At 37.1% G+C, this 25,222-nt stretch overlaps 1 protein-coding gene and 1 non-coding gene across 2 annotated transcripts in view; both read left to right on the forward strand.

The window, feature by feature from the left end:
• The window catches only part of LOC139358551 (POTE ankyrin domain family member G-like), a 29,740-nt gene extending 5,346 nt beyond the window's left edge, over positions 1 to 24,394 (forward strand). The window contains exons 3-11 of the mRNA XM_071079787.1: positions 95 to 268; positions 3,116 to 3,222; positions 4,551 to 4,688; positions 7,124 to 7,194; positions 13,022 to 13,092; positions 14,461 to 14,505; positions 15,537 to 15,703; positions 22,615 to 22,738; positions 23,394 to 24,394. Of these exons, the coding sequence (XP_070935888.1) occupies positions 95 to 268; positions 3,116 to 3,222; positions 4,551 to 4,688; positions 7,124 to 7,194; positions 13,022 to 13,092; positions 14,461 to 14,505; positions 15,537 to 15,703; positions 22,615 to 22,738; positions 23,394 to 23,597 (1,101 nt within the window). The 3' untranslated portion in view covers positions 23,598 to 24,394. The remainder of the gene's footprint in view (positions 1 to 94; positions 269 to 3,115; positions 3,223 to 4,550; positions 4,689 to 7,123; positions 7,195 to 13,021; positions 13,093 to 14,460; positions 14,506 to 15,536; positions 15,704 to 22,614; positions 22,739 to 23,393) is intronic.
• LOC139358980 (U6 spliceosomal RNA) lies at positions 5,914 to 6,020 on the forward strand. Its single transcript, XR_011614480.1, has one exon. It is a non-coding gene; the product is annotated as a U6 spliceosomal RNA (small nuclear RNA).
• Positions 24,395 to 25,222: the final 828 nt, after the last annotated feature.

A 25,222-nucleotide genomic window follows, 5' to 3' on the forward strand; every position in this document is an offset into this window, starting at 1 on the left:
TTTTCTCATTTAAATGGAACTAGTTGGTGAAAGCTGTGGAATGTTACTTTTAATTCTCAGGACTTATAATTTATTTTTGGTCTAATACTGACAGGCTGTACAATGCCAAGAAGATGAATGTGCATTAATGTTGCTGGAACATGGCACTGATCCAAATATTCCAGATGAGTATGGAAATACTGCTCTACACTATGCTATCTACAATGAAGATAAATTAATGGCGAAAGCACTGCTCTTATACGGTGCTGATATTGAATCAAAAAACAAGGTATAGGTCTACCAATTTCATCTTCAAAATACTAAAATGCATTCATTTTAGCATTGACCTGGGTAAGAGCCAGTTTTCCATATTTGGAAGCTCAAGCATAACCTGAATGAAAATATTTTGAAATGAGTTAATTATCTAAGACTTTATTTTAAATATTGTTACTTTTAAAGAAGCATTCGAGGGTACAGGTTTTTTTTTAATGCTCTTGTGGTTTATGTTTTTTTAAAAAACACTGAATTTGTAAAAGGTAATACTTTGTTTTTTTTCATGCCAGGTTTTTTTTTCCCCTAATAAATGTAAAATGACAAAATTTGCCCTGGAAATAGGTTTTACATTAAAACTCCAAGAAAACTCAAACACAGTTCAGTGAATAGTAACCCTGCCCCTTTGGCAAGTTCCCCCCCCCCAAAAAAAAACAAAACAAAAAACAGTAATAGATATGAGGTGATGGATTTCTCAGTGACAAGTCTTTTTCTCAGTGACAAGTCTTAAGATATTTCTGATTGCACATGAGGCAGAAGCAGAAAGGGAAAAAGACAGCAATCAGAAATATCAAGACCAATTTAGAAATTAGGTAATGGAGGGAAAGACCATGAAGAGGTTTTCTGTGTGTGTGTGTGTTGCTGTTGATCATTCATTTGTTTCCTTTGTATGGTGAGACAAGGTTCTTTTCAATTTTAGAGAATGACAGTTTTCAGTTTGGGAGAGGGAGTTAGTGGGTTGTAAACTGCTTAGAGATCAATTTCAGGAAGCCTCTGAGGATCCAGATAGGCAGTGAATAGGTGGTAATGTAGTGGGAAACACTTGAGCAGAGGGAACGACAAGTAATTAACTGACTTAGTGTCCTATTCTGGTAAAAATGGCCAATTGGAGTCTCAACTCTGCTTTCAACTCTAGAATATCTTGATGGGAAGGTGGGTGATAAGGGGCTTATAAGGAGCAAGATCAGGTTGGATTTTGAGTTTACTAGACCTTGTTCTACTCTTACCGGGGAAAATTATGTGATGTTTTCAGCAAATGAGTCTCTCTCCTACTCTTTCCTCTTTTTGGCCAAATCCTCAAATGATAAAGGGAATTGGTTATGTGGATGAGCGCTGAGACTGAAGTAATCATCTATTGCACTAGCTTCCAGCTAGAGTTGTGCATTCCAGTTACCTCAGGAAAATTTTTAAATAATCCACAAGTCTAGGCTTTCCCCCTGAAGATTTTCATAGAGTAAATCTAATATGTACATTTAAAAATGTTTCCTTGAAGCCAGGCATGGTGTTGCATGGCTGTAGTCCCAGCTGCTGGGGAGTCTGAGGTGGGAGGATTGCTTGAGCTCAGGAGTTCGAGTCTAGCCTGGTCAACATAATGAGACCCTGTCTCTAACAACAACAACAACAACAACAACAAATTTCTCAAAATCTGGATACACTTCTGCTCAAGAACCATGAATACATAAGTGTAATATGTAAATTCTTATGTCTCAGAAACTTAAGATATTTCTAGAAGAGTTGGAGTTGGATATGTGCTAATTCCTTTAAATCTTTCCTTTCCAATAACATTAATCTAACTTTTTTTTGGTTGGTTTTTGAGATGGGGTCTCAATCTGTTCCCCAGGCTGTAGTGCAGTGGTGTGATCACAGCTTACCACAGCCTTGACCTCCCCAAGCTCAGGTGGTTCTCCAATCTCAGTTTTTTGTTTTTGTTTTTGTTTTTGTTTTTATTTTGGTTTTTTTTTTGTTTTTAGTAGAGATGAGGTTAATGCCATCTTTTTCAGGCTGACCTTGAACTCCTGGGCTCAAGTGAATCACCCACCTCAGCCTCCCAAAATGCTAGGATTACAGGTGTGAGCCACCATTCCTGGCCAAGTCTGACTTTTATATGTGGATGAGACATTAAAATGAATATTATTGGCACTATCAGCTTACGGAATAATACCTTTTCCTTTATACCTTCAGTTATTCCCTGCCATTCAGAAGGTCTTTAGAAATTTGCAGTGAGTAGTTTTTCGTTAAGTAGAGAATGGCCCTTTCAGGATTTTTTGTCTCTTTGTTCACTTATTCAAGTGCTTAGGTCAGTAAGTCATTGTTAAGAGCAGAGTTTTCTCAATTAGAATTGTAGCAAATTCTAAACCTTTTTTTAAATCAATTGAAGCTGTATTGTGGACTATCCATTATGTCTCTTATGTTTGCAGAGCTTTGACATAATCAAGATGGCAGGTGTAAACACTAAAAACCATGGAGTTATTAAGAATACAGACGGGAATTCTGTTAGTTTCAGTAATCCTATGAACTGATGATTTAGTTAACAATCTGGAAAAAGTAAATACAAATAGATTTTAAATGAATGAATGGGAAAATTCTTCAAATGGGCAGTAGGAGTATTAATAGCAATTTTTATTGCACATTGGAACTTGAACTTTTGGTAAAACATGTGAAACTAAAGAAATATTTTACATTCAAATTCTTGCTTTATACACAAGAATTTTGTCTTAGGGTTGGATAATATAGAGATAAAAGATACATCCCCTGCCCTCAAGAAGCTCTTTGTTTAAATGGAAAAAAAATCATCATCCAAAAGTGCCATGCCAAATGCTGGGTTAGAAGCAAAGAGTCTTAGAAGCAGTAAACGTTGAAAGTGAGTTTTTGCGATGACCAGAGTTGATGTGGTCAGGCAGCGAAGGGGTGTTTCCAAGGGAAGCAGCAGCATGTGGGAAAGCACAGAAGAGTGAGATGGAAGCAGCTACATTTGATTTACTTTCTATGAGTGTAAGTCCATGGGATCTTATATAGTTTCCAGTTCAGCTGAGAAATAGGTAATTTTTTGAATTACATATTGTTTTTGTTTTATATTGTTTTACAGCATGGCCTCACACCACTTTTGCTTGGCGTACATGGACAAAAACAGCAAGTGGTGAAATTTTTAATCAAGAAAAAAGCTAATTTAAGTGCACGTGACAGATGTGGAAGGTATAGTTATTTCTTTTAATCTGTGTGTTGTTCGAGATTGATAGCAGTCACTCAAGTCATAAATAATAAATTAGTAAGATTAAATTATACTTATTGGGACATAGTGATGAGTATCAACACAAATCAGTTAAGTAGAAAAACAATTATTTGGACTGGGCAACATGAAGAACAGTTTTAGTAGGATTCATCTTCTCTTATTGTATTGACTGATGTTATTTGTTGTATGGTGTTTTTGGTTAGATGATATTATGTTAGCTAAAGGGATTTCATGTTAATTTTATGAAATGTGAACTTTAGGTTTAGTTTACTTTATGACCCAGTATTGAACTTCTTAACCTTTTCTAGTAGTTTTTAACCTCTGTGTCTTATATGCTTTTCTGCTAAATATGCTGCATGAAACCTAAATAGGAGTTGAAAATCCTTTTTTCTATTCAATGACTCTGCTTTAAGTTGCCTTGTTTGAAGAATATTAATGTTAGCTTATCCCTACTTGACAATTAATTGCTATTCCCACATACTGTGGGTCCAACAGCTTTTCCTTTTCTATTTCCAGTGTATTTTGATGGTTTTATTTTTAATTGGTATGGAGAGAGGGAGTGAAGATAGTTTTAAGTGGATACACTTTTCCTTTAATGAAGGCAAGCCGTAGGTGGGTGATAAAGAGAAAAGAGCTAGGCTTTGGATTCACACAAGACTGGGTTTAATCCCTAGCTTTCTTACTTGGTAAGTGTGTGACCTTGGGAATCTTATTTACCACCAAATGTGTTGTCATATATGAAAAGTAGGAGAATATATCCTTCAAATTGATTGTGCATAAGTAAGGAAGATATATATGGCATTTAATTCAGTGCCTAGCACATGCTTATTGGCATCATTAACTGAAACTCTTATGACTATTCTTACCATTATTATTAATATTACTGCTTTCAGCAAGCAGAGAGCTCTTACTTATCTTACCCTCTAGCTGATTTTCTATTACAGCATATCAGTCTAGGGAAGCTGTAAGGAAATCTTCACTTATAACTTTGTCCACTTCAGATAAGTGGCCCTAGCATTGTTTCTTGCCCATTGAAAGACTTTAAATTAATGTCTTCTACTTTCCAATACCTCACTGAGATAAGAGGTTTCCTTGTTGTCCCTTCCTTTAAACCTTGTTGTATTTTACAAAGATGAACACTTAAGCACCCAAGTGCTTGTGTGTTTTAGTGCATGTAAATCTTTAATTCTGCATGGACAGGCAAGATGTTAAGTTGATAAAGTATATCAAATTAGCTTTTAAAATAAGTTTATTACAGTTCCTAAGGGAGAAATTATCTCTGTCATTTTAGAAATGCTCTCATACTTGCTGTACGTTGTGGATCAGCAAGTATAGTCAGCCTTCTACTCGAGCAAAATATTGATGTCTCTTCTAAAGATCTATCTGAACAGACGGCCAGAGACTATGCTGTTTCTAGTCATCATAATGTGTAAGTGTTTACATTAAAAGGCGAGTTAATGCTAAATTGAGGTTTAAAATAATTATAACAAGAACATCTTACATATCAGGTGAGATGTCATAGTGCCGTTCAGCTAGTTTTAGAGTGGCAGTCAGTTAGTCCCCTGCATCAGCCAGAAATCAGAAAAAAAGCAAGACAATTTAGAAGTACCAATGGATACAGGATTCTTTATCTCAGGACTTTTAAGACCTTGATACTTAGAGATCCCAACATTGTTCATTTCATCCAAGTATAACACCTATGGATGGGATTAAAAAACAGTGTCATATCTTTCATTTTTCTGATTAGTTATTTGGGTCTTGAAATGTCCAGCTTAACAAAAAACCTTGTACTGTCTTCTGGAGACTATTTCCTACATACTCCTTGAATTTCTCAATAACTGAAGGGATTCACTAAATCCAAGGAAGACAGTCCCTTTTTTCAAGTCAAAAGGAGCAGAATAAAAAGGACATTCCAGTCATTTTGATGTTTCCGTTGTTTCTGTTGCTGCGTTGTTGCCACTCAAACTGGTCCTGTTGCCTGGTAATGGTTGACCTTTGACACCAAGATGCCCTTACTGATTCAGATCCCTCAAGTCTTTAAGTTCCCATATCTATGCTTCTATGCTCAGCCATTGTTCCCAAAGCACCAGCACCCTGCTCTGGCAGCTGGGTATCCTGACTTGATCTGCAGACAAAGTGAGCAAATTGACACTTGCCCCCATATTCAGAACCTAATGTGGAAACCACATCTTAGCCAAGAATTAGCTGAGACCTTCATGGTACAAAATCCTTTGAGGCCATTGTTGGTCTTTTCTCTGGCAGATATTAATTAGGCTTGTTCTAAAGGGTCAGAGGGGTTCAAATAATGTGACAGAAAGAGATCAGTGTTTGTTTCTTCTTCTTTGCTATCAGATCTGTACTGTAAGGCACCTTTATATTCTCTATAGAACCTTAGGCAGTAGAAAGTCCCATATGAACCTTCTCCGAGCAGTGACTCCCAGTTGTGGTCGGCCCTTGAGTGATCTGTTTTACATGATAATGAAAATCGTCCAAGCTACTTTCATCTGTAACTCAAGATTTTAAAATATTTTCAAATTCTACCTCACAGGGAGCCATTGAAGAGAATTCTCAGAATCTCAAGTAGGTTATTTGGACTTAACAGAACCAAGCCCTGTGCATGACTCATCACTAATCATGTGTAAAAGTAGGGCTTTGTGCTTGCTTCCGCAGCACATATCCTAAAATGGGAACAATACAGAGAAAATTAGCATGGCTTCTGCATAAGGAAGCAGCACAAATTTTTGAAGCATTCCATAGTTTGGTCAGTCACTGGAAGGTCATTTGACTATTTGCTGACTAGCTCTAAGGAAACAGTGTGAATCAAAGCAAAAAATGGGTGCCACCAAAATATTGAAATTGTGATTTGCACTAAAAAAATAGTCATGTAAGATGGTCTATGAGGTGATTCAGAGCTGAATAATGTGTTTGGTGCAAAATATGTTGTTAGTGTGTATGTCAAAAATTAGAGAATGTCAACTTACAACTTCTTCATGGAAACTAAAAAACATATAGGTAGAGTTTTGGTCTCCATGTCAGCTGGAATTGAACATCAATATCGACTATTATCCTAAGAAACATCTGCTGGCTCAGAGTTGGAGTCGGTAGAGAAGGATCACTGGTCCAAGCCAGGTCTTAACATCCATTGGTTTTTCTGCCCTTGGTGTGATTGGTCAACTCCGTAATAGTGGACACTCACATTATCTACTTTAATGAGATATTTATGAGTAAATTTAGTTACAAACTAAGACGTAGTTGAGATGCCCAGAATTTTAAGCCCTAAGGAGCAGGAAAACTAAGAAGCAAAATTAAGACTTAATAACATTTGCTGAAAACTATAACATTTGCATATTAGAACCTATGAACAAAATATGCATTGGGTTTTATTTGGGATTCCAAGATAATTTTAGTTATAATGTTTAGGAACAGATTATTCCTTTGCTTTACTATTTCTCTGAGCATTTAAAAAATGTTATCTTGTTAAATCTTTGTAACAACCTAGTGAAAGAAGGCAGCAAAGTCCTCACTTTGTTGAAGAAGATAAGCAAGTCATCCAAGAACAAATAGCAGTTGTTCATTATGGAGCTAGGACTTAAGCAGAGTTGGAACACTTTCTATTATGTCATGCTAATGCAAGCTAATTTACTGGGTCACACTGCTCTCAATTTATGAGCATTTCACCCTACATTTTTGTCTTCTTAGAAGCTTCAAGAGAAGTTTGTAGAATGTACTCATAAGTGGATGGGATAATACTGTTAAGTTCTGATATTATGATATTGTTTGAAATACTCTAAGAATTTTATATTTGGTAAGTGTTTTACATCAGTATTAAAATAGTAATTTGGTTTATTACATTTTTATACATAGAATTTGCCAATTACTTTCTGACTACAAAGAAAAACAGATGCTAAAAATCTCTTCTGAAAACAGCAATCCAGGTAACACTTGTGATAGTGAATTTCTTTAGGTCAGTTGTCCCCGATCTTTTTGGTACCAGGGACCGGTTTTGTGGAAGACAGTCTTTCTATGGGCTGGGGGAAGGTGGGGATAGTTTCAGGATTATTCAGTCATGTTACATTTATTGTGCTACTTTATTTATATTATTATTACATTGTAATATATAATGAAATAATCATACAACTTACCATCATGTAGAATCTGTGGAAGCTCTGAGCTTGTTTTTCTGCAACTAGATGGTCTCATCTGGGGGCAACATGAGACAGTGACAGATCATCAGGCATTAGATTCTCATAGGAAGCACACAACCTAGATCCCTCGGGTGGGCAGTTCACAACAGGGTTCATGCTCCAATGAGTAGCTAGTGCTATCACTGATCTAGGAAGGGGCAGAGTTCAGGCAATAATATGAGCCATTATTATTGGTTGGCTGTAAGTACAGGTGAAGCTTCCCTGGTTTGCTTACTGCTCACCTCTTCCTGTGTGGTGTGGTTCATAATAATCCATGGACTGCTACCAGTCTGTAGCATGGGAGTTGAGGACCCCTGCTCTGGGTGGTCCTACCATAGATAAAAAAGTAAAAGTAAGGAACTTTTGATCTCAAAAGAATGCTGAAGCAAAGTTATGTTACATATGCTTGTCCCAATAAGGTCTCACTATTACTGACTTCATTCCTTCTCATTTGAAGTTGGAAAGAGACACATTTACTTTGTTGGAGCAAGATGTGCTCTTCTACCTGCTGGTTAGTTGTCATGATAACAGCAATTTTGTTAGAACAAATGCTCTGCTACCATTTGCCAAAAGATTGTCATAATAAATATACAAATTTCTCAACTCTAGGCTCAGGAGATTATAATAAAATTAGAAAAATGTTTCACAATAACAAAAATGCTAGTATGCTACCTGGTTGTGGACACCTAATACATTGTATAACCCTAGCGGTATGAGGACACCTTTAATTTAGCCATCAATTTATCAAAGAACTTTTATAAGTTTGGTTTTATAAGTTGCAGGAGATAAAGACGGAGCAGATGTAGTTTTGATCCTTAAGGTGCTCATAATAGAGCTGTCTCTATTTCATTTCTGTGCTTTTTCAATAGAATTTACAAAGAAAATATTTCCATTTATGTTTTCACTTCACTTAACAAATAACTATCAAATGTCTTTTAGATACTAACCATTTTTCTAATGCAACAGAACACAATTAAAAATACAGACAGGAGTTTGTTATTATCATTGTCATTATTTTTTTATTTCACTACTTTATTCAGTTCTTACTGTGTGCTAGATGCCCACTGGAAGCTTATAATTTATTATATATTGATTATGTGCCAGACATATGTGATGAGGAATGAAAGTTTTGGTAAAAAAAAAAAAAAGTAGGTATGTTCAAGGGAAGCATGCAGAGTGAGAAGAATTTTTCTAGGTAAAAAAGCAGAAGAATAATGTTTGACAGAAGGAACATGCAACAAGATTGTGTGTTGGCCAGAAGGAACATCTAAGGAGATTGCCTGTTTGGCAGGAAGGGCAGCAAGTGCAAAAGACAAGATGCTTGAGTGAACTTTGCAGGGTTTCTGAGCAGTTCACTTTTGCTAGCACCAAAAGTGTGAGATACCAGAGGTTGGGAATGAGGTGAATACTTGGGTAAGGCAAGTTTATGACAGACTTTTTAATACTACAGAAATGAGTAGGTTTCGTCCTGTGGGCCATGGGAAGTTTACCAGGTAGAATGCTTTGGACTGCAAATACTGATGAACAGTGGTGAAAACAGTAGGAACCAGAGTTGTTTTGTTTGTTCAGTGATATCCTAGGGATCCCTCTTGTCCCTCTTTCTGTGCTGTCGACAGTGTTTTATTCATGTCTCCCTTCATGGTCGGGTAATCTGCAACAGCTCCAAACATCTTGTTCTCACAACACAACATCTCAAGGGCTTCTTTTCTTCACCTGTGTTTTCTAAACAGGGAGAAAACTTAGAAGCACACAAGTGGCTTCCTGTAACATTTCATTGGCTGTGTTACACTACCTGCTCATTCCCAAACCAGGCACTGGGAATGCAAATATGTGATTAGCTTAGAATTAACGTTTCTCTTTCTGAGGCTGAGGAGGGAGATTGGGATAATAAACATCCCAATAGACTTGTGTTTCTTCTGCAAGAAAGAATAAGGAATGGCTATTGGTAGGGAGTCGACAATGTTTGCTGCAGGGGCTCATTGGAGACATGGGAGCAGGGGAGTCACAAGATTAAATGTGAGTATTAAGGCATTCTGGTTGTGGTGTAAAATGGGTTAGCAAGCTTTTCCTGTAAAGGACCAGGTGGGAAATATTTTAGACTATGTGGTCTCTGTCATAACTACTTACCCCTGCTGTTGTCTGCTGTTGTAGAGTGAAAGCCACCATGATTCTATGTAAGCAAACAGGCATGACTGAGCTCCTATAAAACTTTATTTACAAACCATAAGGCAGATTTAATTTGGACTGTGGCCTATAGTTTCCTGGGATTGGTGGAAGGTTACCATGGAAAGAAACCAGGAGACAAAGGAAGCTTTTGCAATAGTCAGCTACAGTTTCCGTCACACATCCTTGGACTAGTATCAATGTATTATAAGGTTTTCACCCATCCATGGTGGAATAAAATTAGGAATCTCAGTTACTCATTTTAATATGTTGGTCTTTGTTTTTATGGTGTTATGCCTTTTTATTTGTTTTGCTTAAGTTTTTCATGTAAGAACTAACATTAGTAGTTGACGGTTTTCTTTTAAATAGAAGCCATTTTGTAAAGTTTATGTTCCCAGTGGCAGTGGAAATATAAAGCAGAGGCAGAAGAGAGGTATAGTCCATATGATTTAGTGATAATTGAATGAGAAAGGCTTGGGGGACCGAGAGAAATGTCAGATGATTTACAGGTTTCCAGGTCGTACACTAGTATTTAACCTGGACATGAGGAAGGAGTAGGAAATTTTCTGGTGAATACAGAAGAGCAAAGAGCTGCAGGTCAGCAGAAATGACCATTTTTTTCCTATGCATGTTTAATGGAATATTCATGTAGTATATTTTGAGTAGGTAATTGGATAACCAGCATTTATAACTCACATCCTACTACTTTGACTCTCAATAACAAGACTTATCAAAGATCAAAGAATCTGAAAGTTGATGAAAATGTCATCATTTTCATCATCCATGTGTATCACCATCAGTGACCGAAAGTCGGCATCCACAGAACACAGAATTGGGATAGGTGAACTTAATAGATAAAGATGAATATCAGAATTGTGTTCCTCTTAGGGAATGATAGTCTCCATGACCTGTATGAGTCACGGCTGCCAGAAAAGAAAGAGAGCAAGGAGTGTATTAAAGAAGCACAGCAAATTCAGTCCTAGAGTTCCCTGCTTGACTTCATGTCATAGTTCTGATTTCTAAAATACTATTTTCTGCAAAATATGCTTTCTGTTTTTCCCTTCTTGTAGCCTGCAACCAAACAGAATCCCTTCAGTGGGGCATTTTTGTGTTCTTCCTTTAATAACAGCAACATATAAATGACAAAAAGAAGTAAGAGAAAGAGTGTTTTTTTATAGGCTAGTATTTAACATAAACTTGAGAGTGAGTACCAAGATTATACTTAGAATTTACAGACTGGGTAGGAAGACGAGATAGAAATCTGAAGATTACTGACTCAAACACAGTGTAGTTTCATTGCTTTATTGTCACATCTCTGAATTCGCAACTAGGAATTATATTCGTATGCACTATAACTTTAGAAAGCACCTTCCCAAACCAAATATTAAGTGATTTATTGTAATTTCTTTGACTTATTATAGAATTGACTTTCCAAGTGCTCATGAGAATTATTGAGAATTTGCTACATAGTAACATCTCAGCTGTGTCCACAAGAGCTATCTGTCACCTTGTCTTAATGACTATTGGCTCACTAGGAATATTGGTTTTGGCATTAAAATGATATTTTTCTAAATGCAGATAGGACCAGGGATCACTCTTGAACATTAATGTCCAAGCATCTTAAAATTACACATCAGGTTTCATAATCTGACTTCTGCCCCACTCTTCATCTTTAGCCCTTTCCCTGTGTGCCCTTTCTCTGGCATTACTGAGCTGCTGGTAATGTCCTACTCACTCGTTCACTCTTTCAGGCCTCACTCCTGCTCTTGCTGCTGTGTGGAATGCTGTTACCCTTTCCTTCCCTCTACCGCTTTTAATCTGGCTAGCCTCAATATTTCAGTCTGTGCTTGGGCATGTGTTCTAGAAAAGCCATCCCTGATATGCTTTATTTTCATTGTTTTTAAACCCTAATGCCTAGCATGTATGTAGCAGGACTCAATAAGAAATTTCTGAGTAAAATAAAGACTGTTTTTACAAAGATGATGTGCAGGACTGTTCTCTGCAGTCTTGGAGCAGAGGGGACAGACATGTGGGGGAATAATGTACAGTTCAGGTGGTAAAGATGCAGTAGAAAAATCAGTGAAGTCACAAGGCAGCCTCAAGAAGGAGGTACCTTTTTATCTGGGGAAAGACATGCAGAATCAAGGAAGACTTCACATATCGTTGTTTTAAAAGATGAAAATAGGGCCAGTTGTTGTGTCTCACAACTGTAATCCCAGCATTTTGGGGGGCTGGAGGAGGTGGATCACAAGGTCAAAAGATCAAGAACATCCTGGCCAATCATGAAACACCATCTCTACTACAAATATGAAAATTAGCTGGGCATGATGGTGCATGCCTGTAATCCCAGCTTCTTGGGAGACTGAGACAGGAGAATTGCTTGAACCAGGGAGTCAGAGGTTGCAGTGAGCTGAGATTGTGCCACTGCACTCCAGCCTGGTGACAGAGAAAGACCCTGGCTCAACAAAAAAAAAAAAAAAGAAGAAGAAAAAAAAAAAAAGAAAAAAAATAAATTTGTCAGAATAGTAGAGGGAAACATTTTAGATATTAGGAAGACATTGTGCACTAATAAAGGTGTCAGTAGTAGTTTTGGAAATCATTTATAAGGTACTATTGTTGCAGAAAACAGGAGGCAGGAGAGACCCAGTGGGTGAAACAGGAGGATTTTATTTAGGTGCACACCAGTTCAGTGGATTTGCATCCAAATGCTGAGTCCTGAACAAAGACAGAGCCTGGCTTATAAAGGCAAGCTTACAGAAGCAGAACAAAGGCAGTTAATCATATAGTGACAGTTTGGCAACCTCAGCATAGCTTGTGACTTTGCAACTACATTGAAGGAAAAGAGGAACTTGCAAAATATAAACATTTGTACAAAGAGCTATGAGTAAATGCTGAGGGGAAGGGGAGACGGTAAAGGAATTTGTTTTCTGAACCTTGCTCTGGGATGTCTGGACCCATACCTGTGGGCTCTGGCTTCTTGGACAGGGTCAACATGACCTTACCTGGGCCCTGCCTGTTACTATCCTTAGAGTAAGAGTAGCTAAGTGCAGGAAAACTTGTTTCTCTTTAAAACTAAATTTCCTTTTCATTACGTTTACTGCTTCATGATTAGGAAGTGGAGAACAACATACTGTGTTACCTTATATGTTTCTACTGTATTTTAAAGTTGTGTTTCTGGTGGTTTTGTTCATTTATGTTGGGCGGATGAATTTGTGAGTGAATCTCATCAGGCGTCTCCCCAAGTGGTTTGTTGAAGTCTTAGAGAATGATTTCCTAAGTAACTATTTCATGAAACACTAAACACTCAATTTATGAGATAAAATAAAATGTTGTCTTAAATCTATTTTTATAAAGGCAATAGTTTTTAACTGTTCTAAGTGGTTCATTTTAACTGAATATATGGATTTCTCAACAGAACAAGACTTAAAGCTGACATCAGAGGAAGAATCACAAAGGCTTAAAGGCAGTGAAAATAGCCAGCCAGAGGCATGGAAAATTTTACATTTAAATGTTTGATTTAATGTTGTTTTCTTTGCTTTAATAATATTAGGTAGTCCAAATGAAATTATCTTTCAGACTAGGTTTTGAGAATCAATAGATTCTTTTTTCTAAGAACTTTTTAATAGATTCATAAAATTTAATAAATTCAGCAATCTCATTAACAGAAGAATCAATAGATTCTAAGTTAGCATTTGAAACTTAACTTAAAAAACATAACCACTATAAACTTTAAAATACTCTTACTTTACAATATTCTTATTTAAAATATTCTTATCTGCCTTTTTGATTAGCTTATAGGTAATCTTTCCTTTTGGAATAGAGGCAAAAGAAATTCCAGAACTTTGTTCTTTTATTCTTACAACACCCTGACATGATAAAGAAAGTAACATCAATTATTGGATTATGTTATTAAGCAATAGAATTATGAGCAATGTAACACTGATGGTCCCTGAGCTGGATTCGTGGTTGAAGAGTAATCATGGCCAGTGATTGAAAATCTGCAGTTTTATATTGCAGTCACTGATAGCAAGGTGAAAGATATATTCTGCCTTGTGATCTCTCATTGACCTCAGCGTTTCTCTTCAGGGAGGGAACCAGGTCATAAAAGCAACCCAAATGCCTATTACAAGAATCGTATCTTGCAGAATGGGACCTTTGGTGTTAGTGCAGAAACACAATAACATTTGAACTTACTGCAGTTGCAGAAAATCAGTACAGATTATTAAAATTTTTATCCACTGTTGTTAGTACACATTAGAATATATTAGAACTGGACTTAAGCAGATAAACTAGATACATAACACTATCATATTACAACATATAATCTCAATTAAAATTTAAGAATTTACATTTCTTTCTGTTTGGTGTTGATTTCAGCTCCTAATAATTGAAAGCATGCCTACAATCCAGTTAGTAATCTGTAGAGGCTCACTGGTTAGGGTTTGGTGAGGTAAACTCTTTTCAAGTGAGGAAGACTTTGCAACACTACAAATCATCCACTGATGCATTTTTGGCAGATTTAACACGTAACAAATTAAGTGGAGTCCAAACAAATGGTGACAAAGTTAAGTTTGCTGGTTCATGTTGATCTTCTCCCGTTGACTAAGGTGAATTATTTTTCCCATGTTAGTCAGAAGCCAGTGATGTGGCAGTAGCTGAACGTAGATTAAAAAGTTAATTTTTAATTTTAATTAATTATTTATTTTAACAGTTAAATTTTAATTTTAATTATTTTCTAATTTTTCATTGTCTATACTTGATTACTTAAAATAAACTTATTTTTAAAACATGCATTCCAAAAGAGGAAACATCACAGAAATACAACAAATTAACCTTCTATTTTTGCATTTGCAGGAAATGTCTCAAGAACCAGAAATAAACAAGGATTGTGATAGAGAGGTATACCATTATATTCAAACGTTTGTGTTGAATTAGATGTTTACATTATGTTGTTTAATAAAGTGTTGTAAGTATAGGCATACATGATCCTATCATGTAAGTAGCATAAATCATCAGTGAAAAATTTAATATTTAACTCAGAAAGAATTCTGTAGATTGAGTTTTAAAGAGATACAAACCCCAGAAATATTCTTTCATTATTATGGAATAATCCTGAATGGTGCCGTAAAGTGCTAGGTCATGCGACTTTAGGAGCTTTGGATCAACCATTTTATCTTTCTTGGTTTTAGTCTGATTATCAATAGTTAATGTGGCCAAAGAAGATAATTTCTTATTCTGTGTATCTTCCAGCTAGAAAATCGTATGGCTATGGAATGTGAAATTTGGGGAGCATCTTATTTTCTGGGCATCCACACTTGTACCTCAGCAGTTTCACTCTGCTCCTTGTGTTGTGGTGAACTTTGGTTCCCATGTTTCAGTGAGAACCATCATGTTTTTGATATTCCAGGGACCAAATGAAAAAAAATGATCAAAGGCAGTGGGGGAGAAGAATATCTCAGTGCAGAAAAGGGCAATCTTCCTTTCTATTCCTGAAGCCTCACAGTGTCTCATCCTCTAAATCTGACTGCTTAATGTGAGATCTAGGTGGTAAAGACAGAAGAAGACACATTTTGCATCTTTGTCTTTTTATTTGTGTGTTCCCACGAGTCAAATGGGATAAATATATATATAAGATTCTGAAGAGTCGTTGGGAATAAAAGCACAAAATGAAGGAGGGCCCTTTTTGAATTTTGAAAAATTCTATTTTATTCAGTCAAACAGAAATGAAGCAAATTTTACAATGATATGATAATTACATCTTAAAATTAGATGGTAATTGTTCTGTACATATGATCAAACTTAAGTGTGAAATATTTTTAATGACTACAATAATGACAAACTGAGTCAATTGATAAAATCAATTAAAAACGTTCTTTTTATTCAATAAAGTGAATATCCTTAATATCCTTAATATCAAACTTCCACTCAAGGCTGAAGAAGACATGAAGAAGCATGGAAGTAATAATATGGGATTACCAGAAAACCTGACTAATGATGCCGCTGCGGGCAATGGTGATGATGGATTAATTCCACAAAGCAAGAGCAGAACACCTGAAAGTCAGCAATTTCCTGACACTGAGAATGAAGAGTATCACAGGTAAGCCTATGGCAACATTTAATAGGAGACAGCCATATGCTGTCAAACTAATCCTAATTTGGGCTAATATTCATGATTAAAAATTTTATATTTTTCCTAGGATATTCAGCCTTGCCTGGTAATCAGAAAAATGAAAATCAGCAAAAAATGAGTTACCATTTTTTCCAGTCATTAATTTATTTGAAAAATAACGAGTATTGGCAAATGTGAGGGGAAAGGAATTTCTTTACGTTTTAGTGAACTTTTATTTTAGCTTCAGAGGTACATGTGCAGTTTGTTATATAGGTAAACTGTATCATGGAAGTTTGGGCTACAGATTATTTCATCAGCCACATAATAAGCAAAATACCCAAAAGGTAGTTTTTTGGTCATCTCTCTCCAGCCATGCTCCACCCTCAAGTAGACCCTTTTGCCTGTTATTCTCCTCTTTGTGTCCATGAGTTCTCATTGTTTAGTTTCCACTAAATGATTAAGAATATGTGGCATTTGATTTTCTGTTTCTGCATTAGTTTGCTTAGAATAGTGGCCGCCAGCTCTATCTGTGTTGCTGCAAAGGAAATGGTCTCATTGAAAAAGACATGTCGTACACTGTTGGTAAATGCATTTCGAACATTAATTGAGTAGCATATTCACACACACATATATAACATAGTAAGGATATATATGTATATTAAGGATACTTGTATAGATTTGTTACGTATATACTTACATATAAGAACATTTATTACAGCATCATTATATCAAAAGATGGATCCTTGTCAGTAGGAATTTATCATTATTAAAAGTAAATCCTTACCAATAGGAAATAGCTCAATTTTCATTCCCAGAAAATAATGTAGTATGAAACCATTTTTTACAAATGAGGTTAGATCTAGAGTATACGGATTATTTCACAATTAAAATGTATTTAAAACCTTTACTTTGATAACACATCTTAAGATAATTTTGTTAGAATTCTTGTGATATCTGCTGTGTTGCAAATGGAAGCTGCATGCTCCATTGACACTGTACCTTGATTGCTAGTTATTAAATTTTTGTTGTCAGTGCCTGAGTGCTGAAATATTGGATCTTCAATCTGAATATTGCCAAGGGATTGTATGGGGATCTATATTTAATATAAACATTTCAGTATATTGGGTAAAACTTTTATTAAAATGTATCAAAGGATCTTTCATCTACTAAACCAGAATTTGGTCAGATTTTTCTGCAGAGTCAGTTAGTAAATATTTTAGGCTTTGCAGACTGTATATATAATTTTGAGACAGGGTCTCTGTTGCCCAGGCTGGAGTGCGGTTTTGTGATCATGGCTCACTGCAGCCTCAACTTTCTGGGCTCTAGTGATCCTCCCACCTCAGCCTCTCTGCTAGCTGGGACCACAGGTGTGCAACATCACACCCAGCTAATTGACTCTGTGAACTGTAGAGTGAATAAGCGTGGCTGGGTTCCAAGATACTTGACTTACAAAAACAGGCAGTGGGATTTGGCCCACAGGTGTTAATGTGCTGACCTTGTGCTAAAAGGAAGGTGCTGCTAATGCAGTAACTCTTATTCATAAAAGTGTCCTGCATGTGTGACATTATCCTTCCTTTTAGAAAAGGATATATTTCAGTATTCACCACACCACATTTTTCCACAGTGACTTCATATAATTTTTAAAATTTCATTTATAACATAAGACTATTTTCTGCATTTCTGCCACTTTATTCCTGTTAATAGAACTCAGTAGTTTACTGTGATCAATTACTTTGTATATTTGATGAGTATCAACTGTTCTAGAATTGGCTGATTTTTATCAAGCCAGAAATACTCTCCTTGAAACGTTTAGTGTTTCTTGGTCTTTATGTATAAGCATGAACAAAGTGATATTCAGCTTATGGAATCTAGAATTGTTTAAGGTGACTTTTAGTTCTATAGTTTTAAGGATTTAACACCTCAGTCTGGCATTTTTAATGCCACATGTGTATAATTTTATAACTTTTAAAATATATAATTGTTATGTAAAATTTGAAGACTACACCTGTTATATAAAATTAGAAATTAATTGTCTATTATTTTCCATGACTGTGGAAGAAAATTACAACATTCTCAGCCATGACTTCTAAGTATGATGTCCTTAAAAGAACTGTCTAAGTATGATGTCCTTAAAAGAACTCATGAACTCAATTATCTTTTCATTCACTCTTGATCTCACACCAGTAAGTCTTCAGTTTCAGTACTCCTCCAACGTTGTTTTTCCTCAAGATTATCACTAATTTTTTTTCTGTAATAAATCTAGGCATTTTTCGTACACTTCATTTTATTTAATCTGTTAGCAGAATTTGAGCCAATGGAGGACATCTCCTCTCTAACAGCATCTTCAACTTGGCTTCCAGGACCTCAGTCCCTCAGGCTTTTCCTCCTGCCTTTCTAATCCATTCATCATGGCCTCTTTTGCTTGCTCCTCCTCATCTTTCTCCATTTGGACATTGTTTTTTCCGAGGGCTCAGTCCTCAATCTTCTCTCTCATGACTTTTTATTTTTTTGAGACAGAGTTTCACTCTGTCACCCAGGCTGGAGTTCAGTGGTGTGATCTCGGCTCACTGCAACCTCCACCTCCTGGGTTCAAGTGATTCTCCTGCCTCAGCCCCCTGAGTAGCTGGCATTACAGGTTGGTGCCACCATGCTCGGCTAATTTTTGTATTTTTAGTAGACACAGCATTTCCCTATGTTGGCCAGCCTGGTCTCAAACTCCTGACCTCAGGTGATCTCTCTGCCTTGGCCTCACAAAGTGTTGGGGTTGCAGGCATGAGCCACTGCACCCAGCCCCTCGTGACTTTTTCTACCGTGTATATGCTAGTGATTTCCAAATGTATGTCTCTGGTTCAGATCTCTCTCCCTAATTCCAGATTTCCATATGAGCCTGCCTACTTGATATCTCTATTTGGTTAGCTATTGGGTATCACACACTTGTCAGACCCAAAATTGGGCTACTGATGGCCTTCCTGAAATTTACCCCTCATGTAGTCTTTCCTACTTTGGTTAAGGGCAACTCTTCCAGTTGCTCTGCCAAAAATCTCGTTGTCATTCTTGACTCATCTCTCTCTCCATCTCTGACACCTTACATCTATTCTCTCAGTAAATCTTGTCAGGTCTATCTGAAGAATATGTCCAGAAGCCAGTCATATCTTCTACATCTGAGCCACCCTCATCTGCAGTCTACATGAGTATCATAGACTGGTAATTGATAGTCCTGGCTTTTAAAAACTTCCCTTTTCATCAATTCTTAACTCAGTGGATGTACTTAAAATACAAGTCAAATTGTGTCAGTCCTGTGCCCCAGCCCTTCTGATTGCCTCCCATTTCACTCTGAGTATGTGTCAAATTTCCTCCTAATTATCTCCCTTGCTCTGCTTTAGCCACACTGAACTTCTTGCCATCCCTTCTCTACCCCTAGTGCTTAAAGACTCCAAGCACACCTCTGTACTTGGAAGTTCCCTGTGTCTGGAATGCTTTTTCCCCAGATATCCTCCTAGCTTACTCTTTCCATTCCTTCAGTTCTTTATTTAAAACCTCCTTTCTGCTAAGAAGTAGAAAAAGGGTAAAAAGAAACACATTATGGAACAACCACTTTCTGAGGAAGAACCATGTACTACCCAGATGCATCATGCTTAAGATTCAACTGGGAGTGTACCAGAGAGGCTCTCTAATGTAACCAAGGGAAGGTTCAATGAAACAAAGTGATTTATCATCTCTAACTTCAAATCCATTTGTATCTTGACATCAACACTCTTAACCTTATATCATCATTTCTTAGAGTCTTTGATATACAAATAAAAGGTTTTTTGTATTAGAAAGAAAGAAATCCCCTTTCTCAGCAGAGACTTTTCTGACCATCCCAACTTTCCCACCACCCTCCCCATCAAACACATAAACATTTCATTTTCCTGCTTTAGTTTTTTCTCCTCTAACGTACTGTATATTTTGTCTTCTCTGTCTGTTGTTATTGTGTGTTTATCTCACTCTCATGAATAAGGATTTTATTTTTCACTACTATATCCTCACTGCCTAGAAAAAGGCCTAGCGTATTGGATGTAGCTACCTAATAAATCCTTATTAAATGAATGAATGGAGTTTATCCTGGGTATGTTGTTTGATTGATTCTCACTTTAAAATTTTGACATGGGTCATTCTATTAGTTTTGTCTGGTAATTATATGCATTTTAATTATTGTTTTGGCTTTTTATAATAAGCTACATTCTTTATATTAATTTTTTTATTTAGGGAGAAAAGCCCAATATTGTGGTTATTCATTATTTATTCTTTTATTTATAATCATAATTGTAATTATGGTAAACTGAGTCAGAGGAATTGCAAACTTTACTAGTATTTTATTTGATTTGATTTTTGAGATAGAGTCTCACTCTATCGCCCAGGCTGGAGTGCAGTGGTGGGGTCTCAGTTCACTGCACCCTCCGCCTCCTGGGTTCATGTATTTCTCCTGCCTTAGTCTCCTGAGGAGCTGGGATTACAGCGGCATGCCACCACACCTGGCTAATTTCTTTATTTTTAGTAGAGACTACTAATTTCACTTTGTTGGGCAGGCTGGTCTCGAACTCTTTACCTCAGGTGATCCACCCACTTTGGCCCTTCAAAGTGCTAGGATTACAGGTGTGAGCCACTGCACCTGGCCACCTGCTTTAAAAAAAAAAAATTGGGGTGGCACATTTAATGGACTTACAAATTCTTTTCAAGGGATTATGAACCTTTGGTATTTGAAATAAAAAGACAGAGTTGGAAATTTTTTGCTTCCTATAGTAAGAGGAATACTGGTCCGGCACTGGCTATTCTGATGGAGCAGGTGCTGCTGCTTGGCTGTATTTCAGAAGCAAGCTGCTCACATCTGTATTGGTTGGTGAGCAAGACCAGTGGTCATTGATTGGTTGAGTAGATTTCAAACTGGCTCTGGGTGGCTTCTTGTTACCATTGGTACAGGTCATTTCTTTCCTAAGTTAGACTCAACTTTAGCTGAACATTTTCTGTTTAAAAGTTGCCTTCAATTAACTATGTTCAAAATGAAACTATTTTATATTCCAGAATTTTAGACCTCATTTTAAAATTGTGGTCACGATGAATTGGTTAATAATAGCTCTCAGGAAGATCTATTTACATTTTTTAAAATACATATTTCTTTGCATAATTTATTCCTTAAAATTAATTGCCTTGTTTCTGTTATTGGTATTTCTAGAAGCTTTTGTTCAAGTCCTAACATAAACCCCAGTAGGAGATTTTAGTCTCTTTGTCAGTTAATATATGTATATGGTAGTGATATTCTCTTTTTAAATTCCTTTTCTTGTTCACTGTCTTCTCTGTACAATAACAGTAATATTCTTATGCATTTTTACCTCATTAAAAATAATTACAGTTTTCAGGTCATGTGATGCCAACATGTTTGTTCCTTTTGCTTGGTGTGTGTGCTGCTATTCAGGCTCTGTTGTGGTTCTACATGAATGGCAGCTTTTTAAAATAACTCTGTGAAGAATGACATTGGTACTTGGATAGAAATTGTATTGGATCTGTAGACTTCTTTGGGCACTATGATCATTTTCACAATATCAGTGCTTTCAGTCCAGGAACATAGGATGTATGTTCATTTATTTGTGTCATCTCTGATTTTCTTCAGTTGTGTTTTCCAGTTATCCTTTTATAGTTGACTCACCTCCTTTGTTACATATTTTCCTAGGTATTTTACTCTTTTGCAGCCATTGTCAAAGGGACTGGGTTCTTGACGTGACTCGCAACTTGGTTGTAGGTAGTGTATAGTGGTACTACTCATTGGTATTTGTACATTTTGTAGCCTCTGAGACTTTACTGAATTCATTTATCAAGCCTAGGAGTGTTTTGTAGGAGTCTTTAGGGTTTTCTAGGGATAAGATCATATCATTGGTGAAGAGATAATTTGACTTTCTTTTTTCCAATTTGGATGTCCTTTATTTCTCTTGCCCAATTGCTCTGCCTAGGACTTCCCAGTTTTATTCTTAACATGCATGAAATAAAAGTAAAATCAAAAGTGATTAATGATTACTTTATTTCACATCTCTGTCGCATACACAGATAAAATTAATTCAAAGTTGTATGTTAAAAACACAATATTAGACCCTGTCTTGTTCCAAAAGGAATTTCTAAGTTGTCTATAAAATACAGAGGAATCAAGAATATAAGTGGAAAGTGTTTCCCAAAAATAAATATAAAAAGTATGGGTTAACACAGGGCTTCCCAATCCCCAGGCCATGGACCAGTACCAGTCCCTGGACTGTTAGGACCTGGACCACAGAGCAGGAGGCTAGTGGCAGATGAGCAAGCAAAGTTACATCTGTTTAAAGCCACTCTCTGTCACTCACATTACTGCCTGAGCTCCTCTTCCTGTCAGATCGGTGGTGGCATTGGATTGTCATAGGAGTGTGACTCAAACCTTGTTGTAAGCTGCTTACACAGGGTATCTAGGTTGTTCACTCCTTATGAGAATCTAATGCTTTATGATCTGTCACCATCTACTGTCACCCCCAGATGGGACCATCTAGTTGCAGGAAAACAAGCTGAGGCTCCCACTGATTCTACATTATGGTGAGCTATGTAATTATTTCATTATATATAAGTAATAATAGAAATAATATGCACAATGAATGTTATGTGCTTGAGTCATCCTGCAACCATCCCCCAACTCAGGTCTACAGAAAAATTACCTTCCACAAAACCAGTCCCTGGTGCCAACATGGTTGGGGAGAACTGGGTTAAGAGATGTGAGACCCCTTTGCCTTGTCTTGGATTAATGTGCAGATATGCATTGTGTGAATGACATCTGATGGCACCATGTTGCCCTGTAGATCATTTTAGGGACACCTCCAGTATTTCATGAAAATCAAAATTTCTTCTAGTGATGAACAAAATGATACCCAGAAGCAAGTTTCGGAAGAACAGAATGCTGGAATATCACAAGAAGAGATTCTGACTGGTAAACAAGAGCAGATGGAAGTGGCTGAAAAGAAAATGAATTCTGAGGTATTTTCTTTAGTCATTTTCAAATGTTTTAATATGTGTATTTATTTAAAAGACAACTTTATGTATTTTGGAAAGTACACAGGATTTTTAAAACAGAAGTGCAATGTTTAGATGCCTACGTGTACATTGTGGAAGGGTACAATGCTTAAACAGTTATGAATAAATGCAATTCTTATAACTGACTGTAAAAATATTAGAAAAGTAGTATATTGATAAAACTTTCTTCAGAAAAAGGAACTTAAAGAACTTTAAGAAATTGCTTCTGTCCAAATATATGCATAGCTAAGGTTCTTACAATGGTGTAGTTGATAGATTAGATATCAGAGAATAAACCCAATTTAAAAAATATACTCAAGCATATTAATCTTATATTTTATGCATTTGGGTTTTTAATAATTCAGAGAAAGGCTTTTCCAATTCTGAAATTCTAAAAATCCTCTAGTGACTTATTTTTCATGGTCTTTAAATAAGTATTTCAACTTTTTGGAATTTACACATTTTTAGATTTGAAGTTTTGTCCAACTTTTTTCCAGTTAAATATCCACTATGGGAATTCTTTCCTTATACAAATATAAATGTCATCCTTTAATTTCAGAAGAAATCATGATATGTCATTCTCTTGAGTGCTAATTAAAAGTTCCCTTTGTTTACTTAGGTTTCTCTTACCAATAAGAAAGAAAAAGATCTCTTGCATGAAAATCGCATGTTGCAGGAAGAAATTGCCATGCTGAGACTGGAAGTAGACAGAATAAAACAGCAGAGCCAGCTAAGGGAAAAGAAACTTTTGGAGGAAATTGAAAGTGTGAAAGCAAAGAAAGATAAACTTCTAAAGGCTGTAAAATTAAGGGAGGATCATTAACAAAAATCAGCATTTCAGTACAGTGGACAGCTTAGCATTTTGACAACTGAGAATAATGATAAACTTCTTAAGGCTGTAAAATTGAATGAGGAAGCATTAGCAAAAATCAGTATTTCAGTAGAGTGGACAGCTTAGCATTTTGACCGCTGAGAATGCTCAGTTCTGAATTGCAGAATGTAAGACACAGCTAGGAAACACTGGAAATGGAAATCCTATCATGTCGCTTTAGACTGACTACTGCCCTACATGACTGTGATCAATGTCAAATAGATGAAACAGACTTCTTTACAGAGAACAAACACGAACAGGTTTATTTACAGGAAAAAATGAATTCTCATATATCTAACCTAAAAGATAACAGTGAGATTCTTTCTGAACAACTCTAATGTTGACAGCAAAATTAACAGCCTAAACATTAAGCTGCATCACACAGGATAAATTCTGAGAGACAAGATGGGGCAGGCCCCCATCTTTCCTGTTCAGACAACTTAGTCATTCTAGTGTGTGGGCTTTGGAGACTACAAACCCATCAAGGGCAGAAGAGATCCTGTGGCACGGCACAGCTGCTTTACCAAATCATGGCCAGACTGCTTCTGTAAGCAGGCCCTGATCCTGTTCCTCATCACTGGACAGGACCTCCCACCTGAGGCCTCTAGCTACCCCCACCAGTGTTCCCTGGCCAACGGAGATTTGAAACCTTCCTGGGACAGAGTTCCCAGAGAGAGGGGAGGGCCACCACCTTTGCTGTTTGGGTACCTAGCCGTTCTGGCCCATGGGCTTTGGAGAGCCCAAGCTGACCAGGGGTGGAAGTGGTGTCTCAGTGCAGCACAGCCACCCTCCAAAAACATGGCCAGACTCTTGTTTAAGTCAGTCTCCAACCACGTTTGTAAACACTGGGTGCAGGCTTTCAACCAGGGTCTCCAGCCACCTTCACTGCTGTTCTCTGGCTGACAGAGGTTTCAGACCTCCCTGAGTCAAAGCTCCAGGGGAAGGACCAGACTGTCATCTTTGCCATTTGGACAACTTAGCCATTTCAGTCTTCAAGTTTCAGAGTGTCTGAGGCAACCAGGGGCTGAAGTGAACCCCCAGCACAGCATAGCCACTCTACAAAAATGTGACCAGACTTCTTTTTTAAGCAAGTCCCTGTTCCTGTTCCTCCTGACTGTTCAGGACTTCTCAACTTGCCTCCAGCCACATCCTACAGGTGTGTACAGATTGGCAACTGGTTCATACCTCCGAGGTGCAGAGCTCCCAGAGGAAGGGGCAGGCTATCATCTTTGCCTTTTTGCAGACTTCACTGCTGATACCTTCAGGCATTGGAAAATAGCAGGCCATTGGGGACTGGAGTGGACCCCCAGCATACCACAGCAGCCCCACAGAAAAGTGGCCAGACTGTTATGTGGGTGCCCATTTCCATATCTCCTCAATGGGTAGGCCCTCCTGGCAGGGTCTCCAGCCAGCCCCCCACTGGAACTATCAAGCCTGTAGCAACTTGGCAATTCCCTGGACTGAGCTTCCAGGAGCAACTGAAATCCTCTCTGCCGCTGCCTCTGCAGTGGAACTGCCCTTGCTTCCCTCAGAATATCAAGGGAGCAAAGACCCTAAGTGCCATATCCACACCTCCA

Source organism: Macaca nemestrina, chromosome 15, assembly GCF_043159975.1.
Source record: "Macaca nemestrina isolate mMacNem1 chromosome 15, mMacNem.hap1, whole genome shotgun sequence".
NCBI classification, from domain to species: Eukaryota; Metazoa; Chordata; class Mammalia; order Primates; family Cercopithecidae; genus Macaca; species Macaca nemestrina.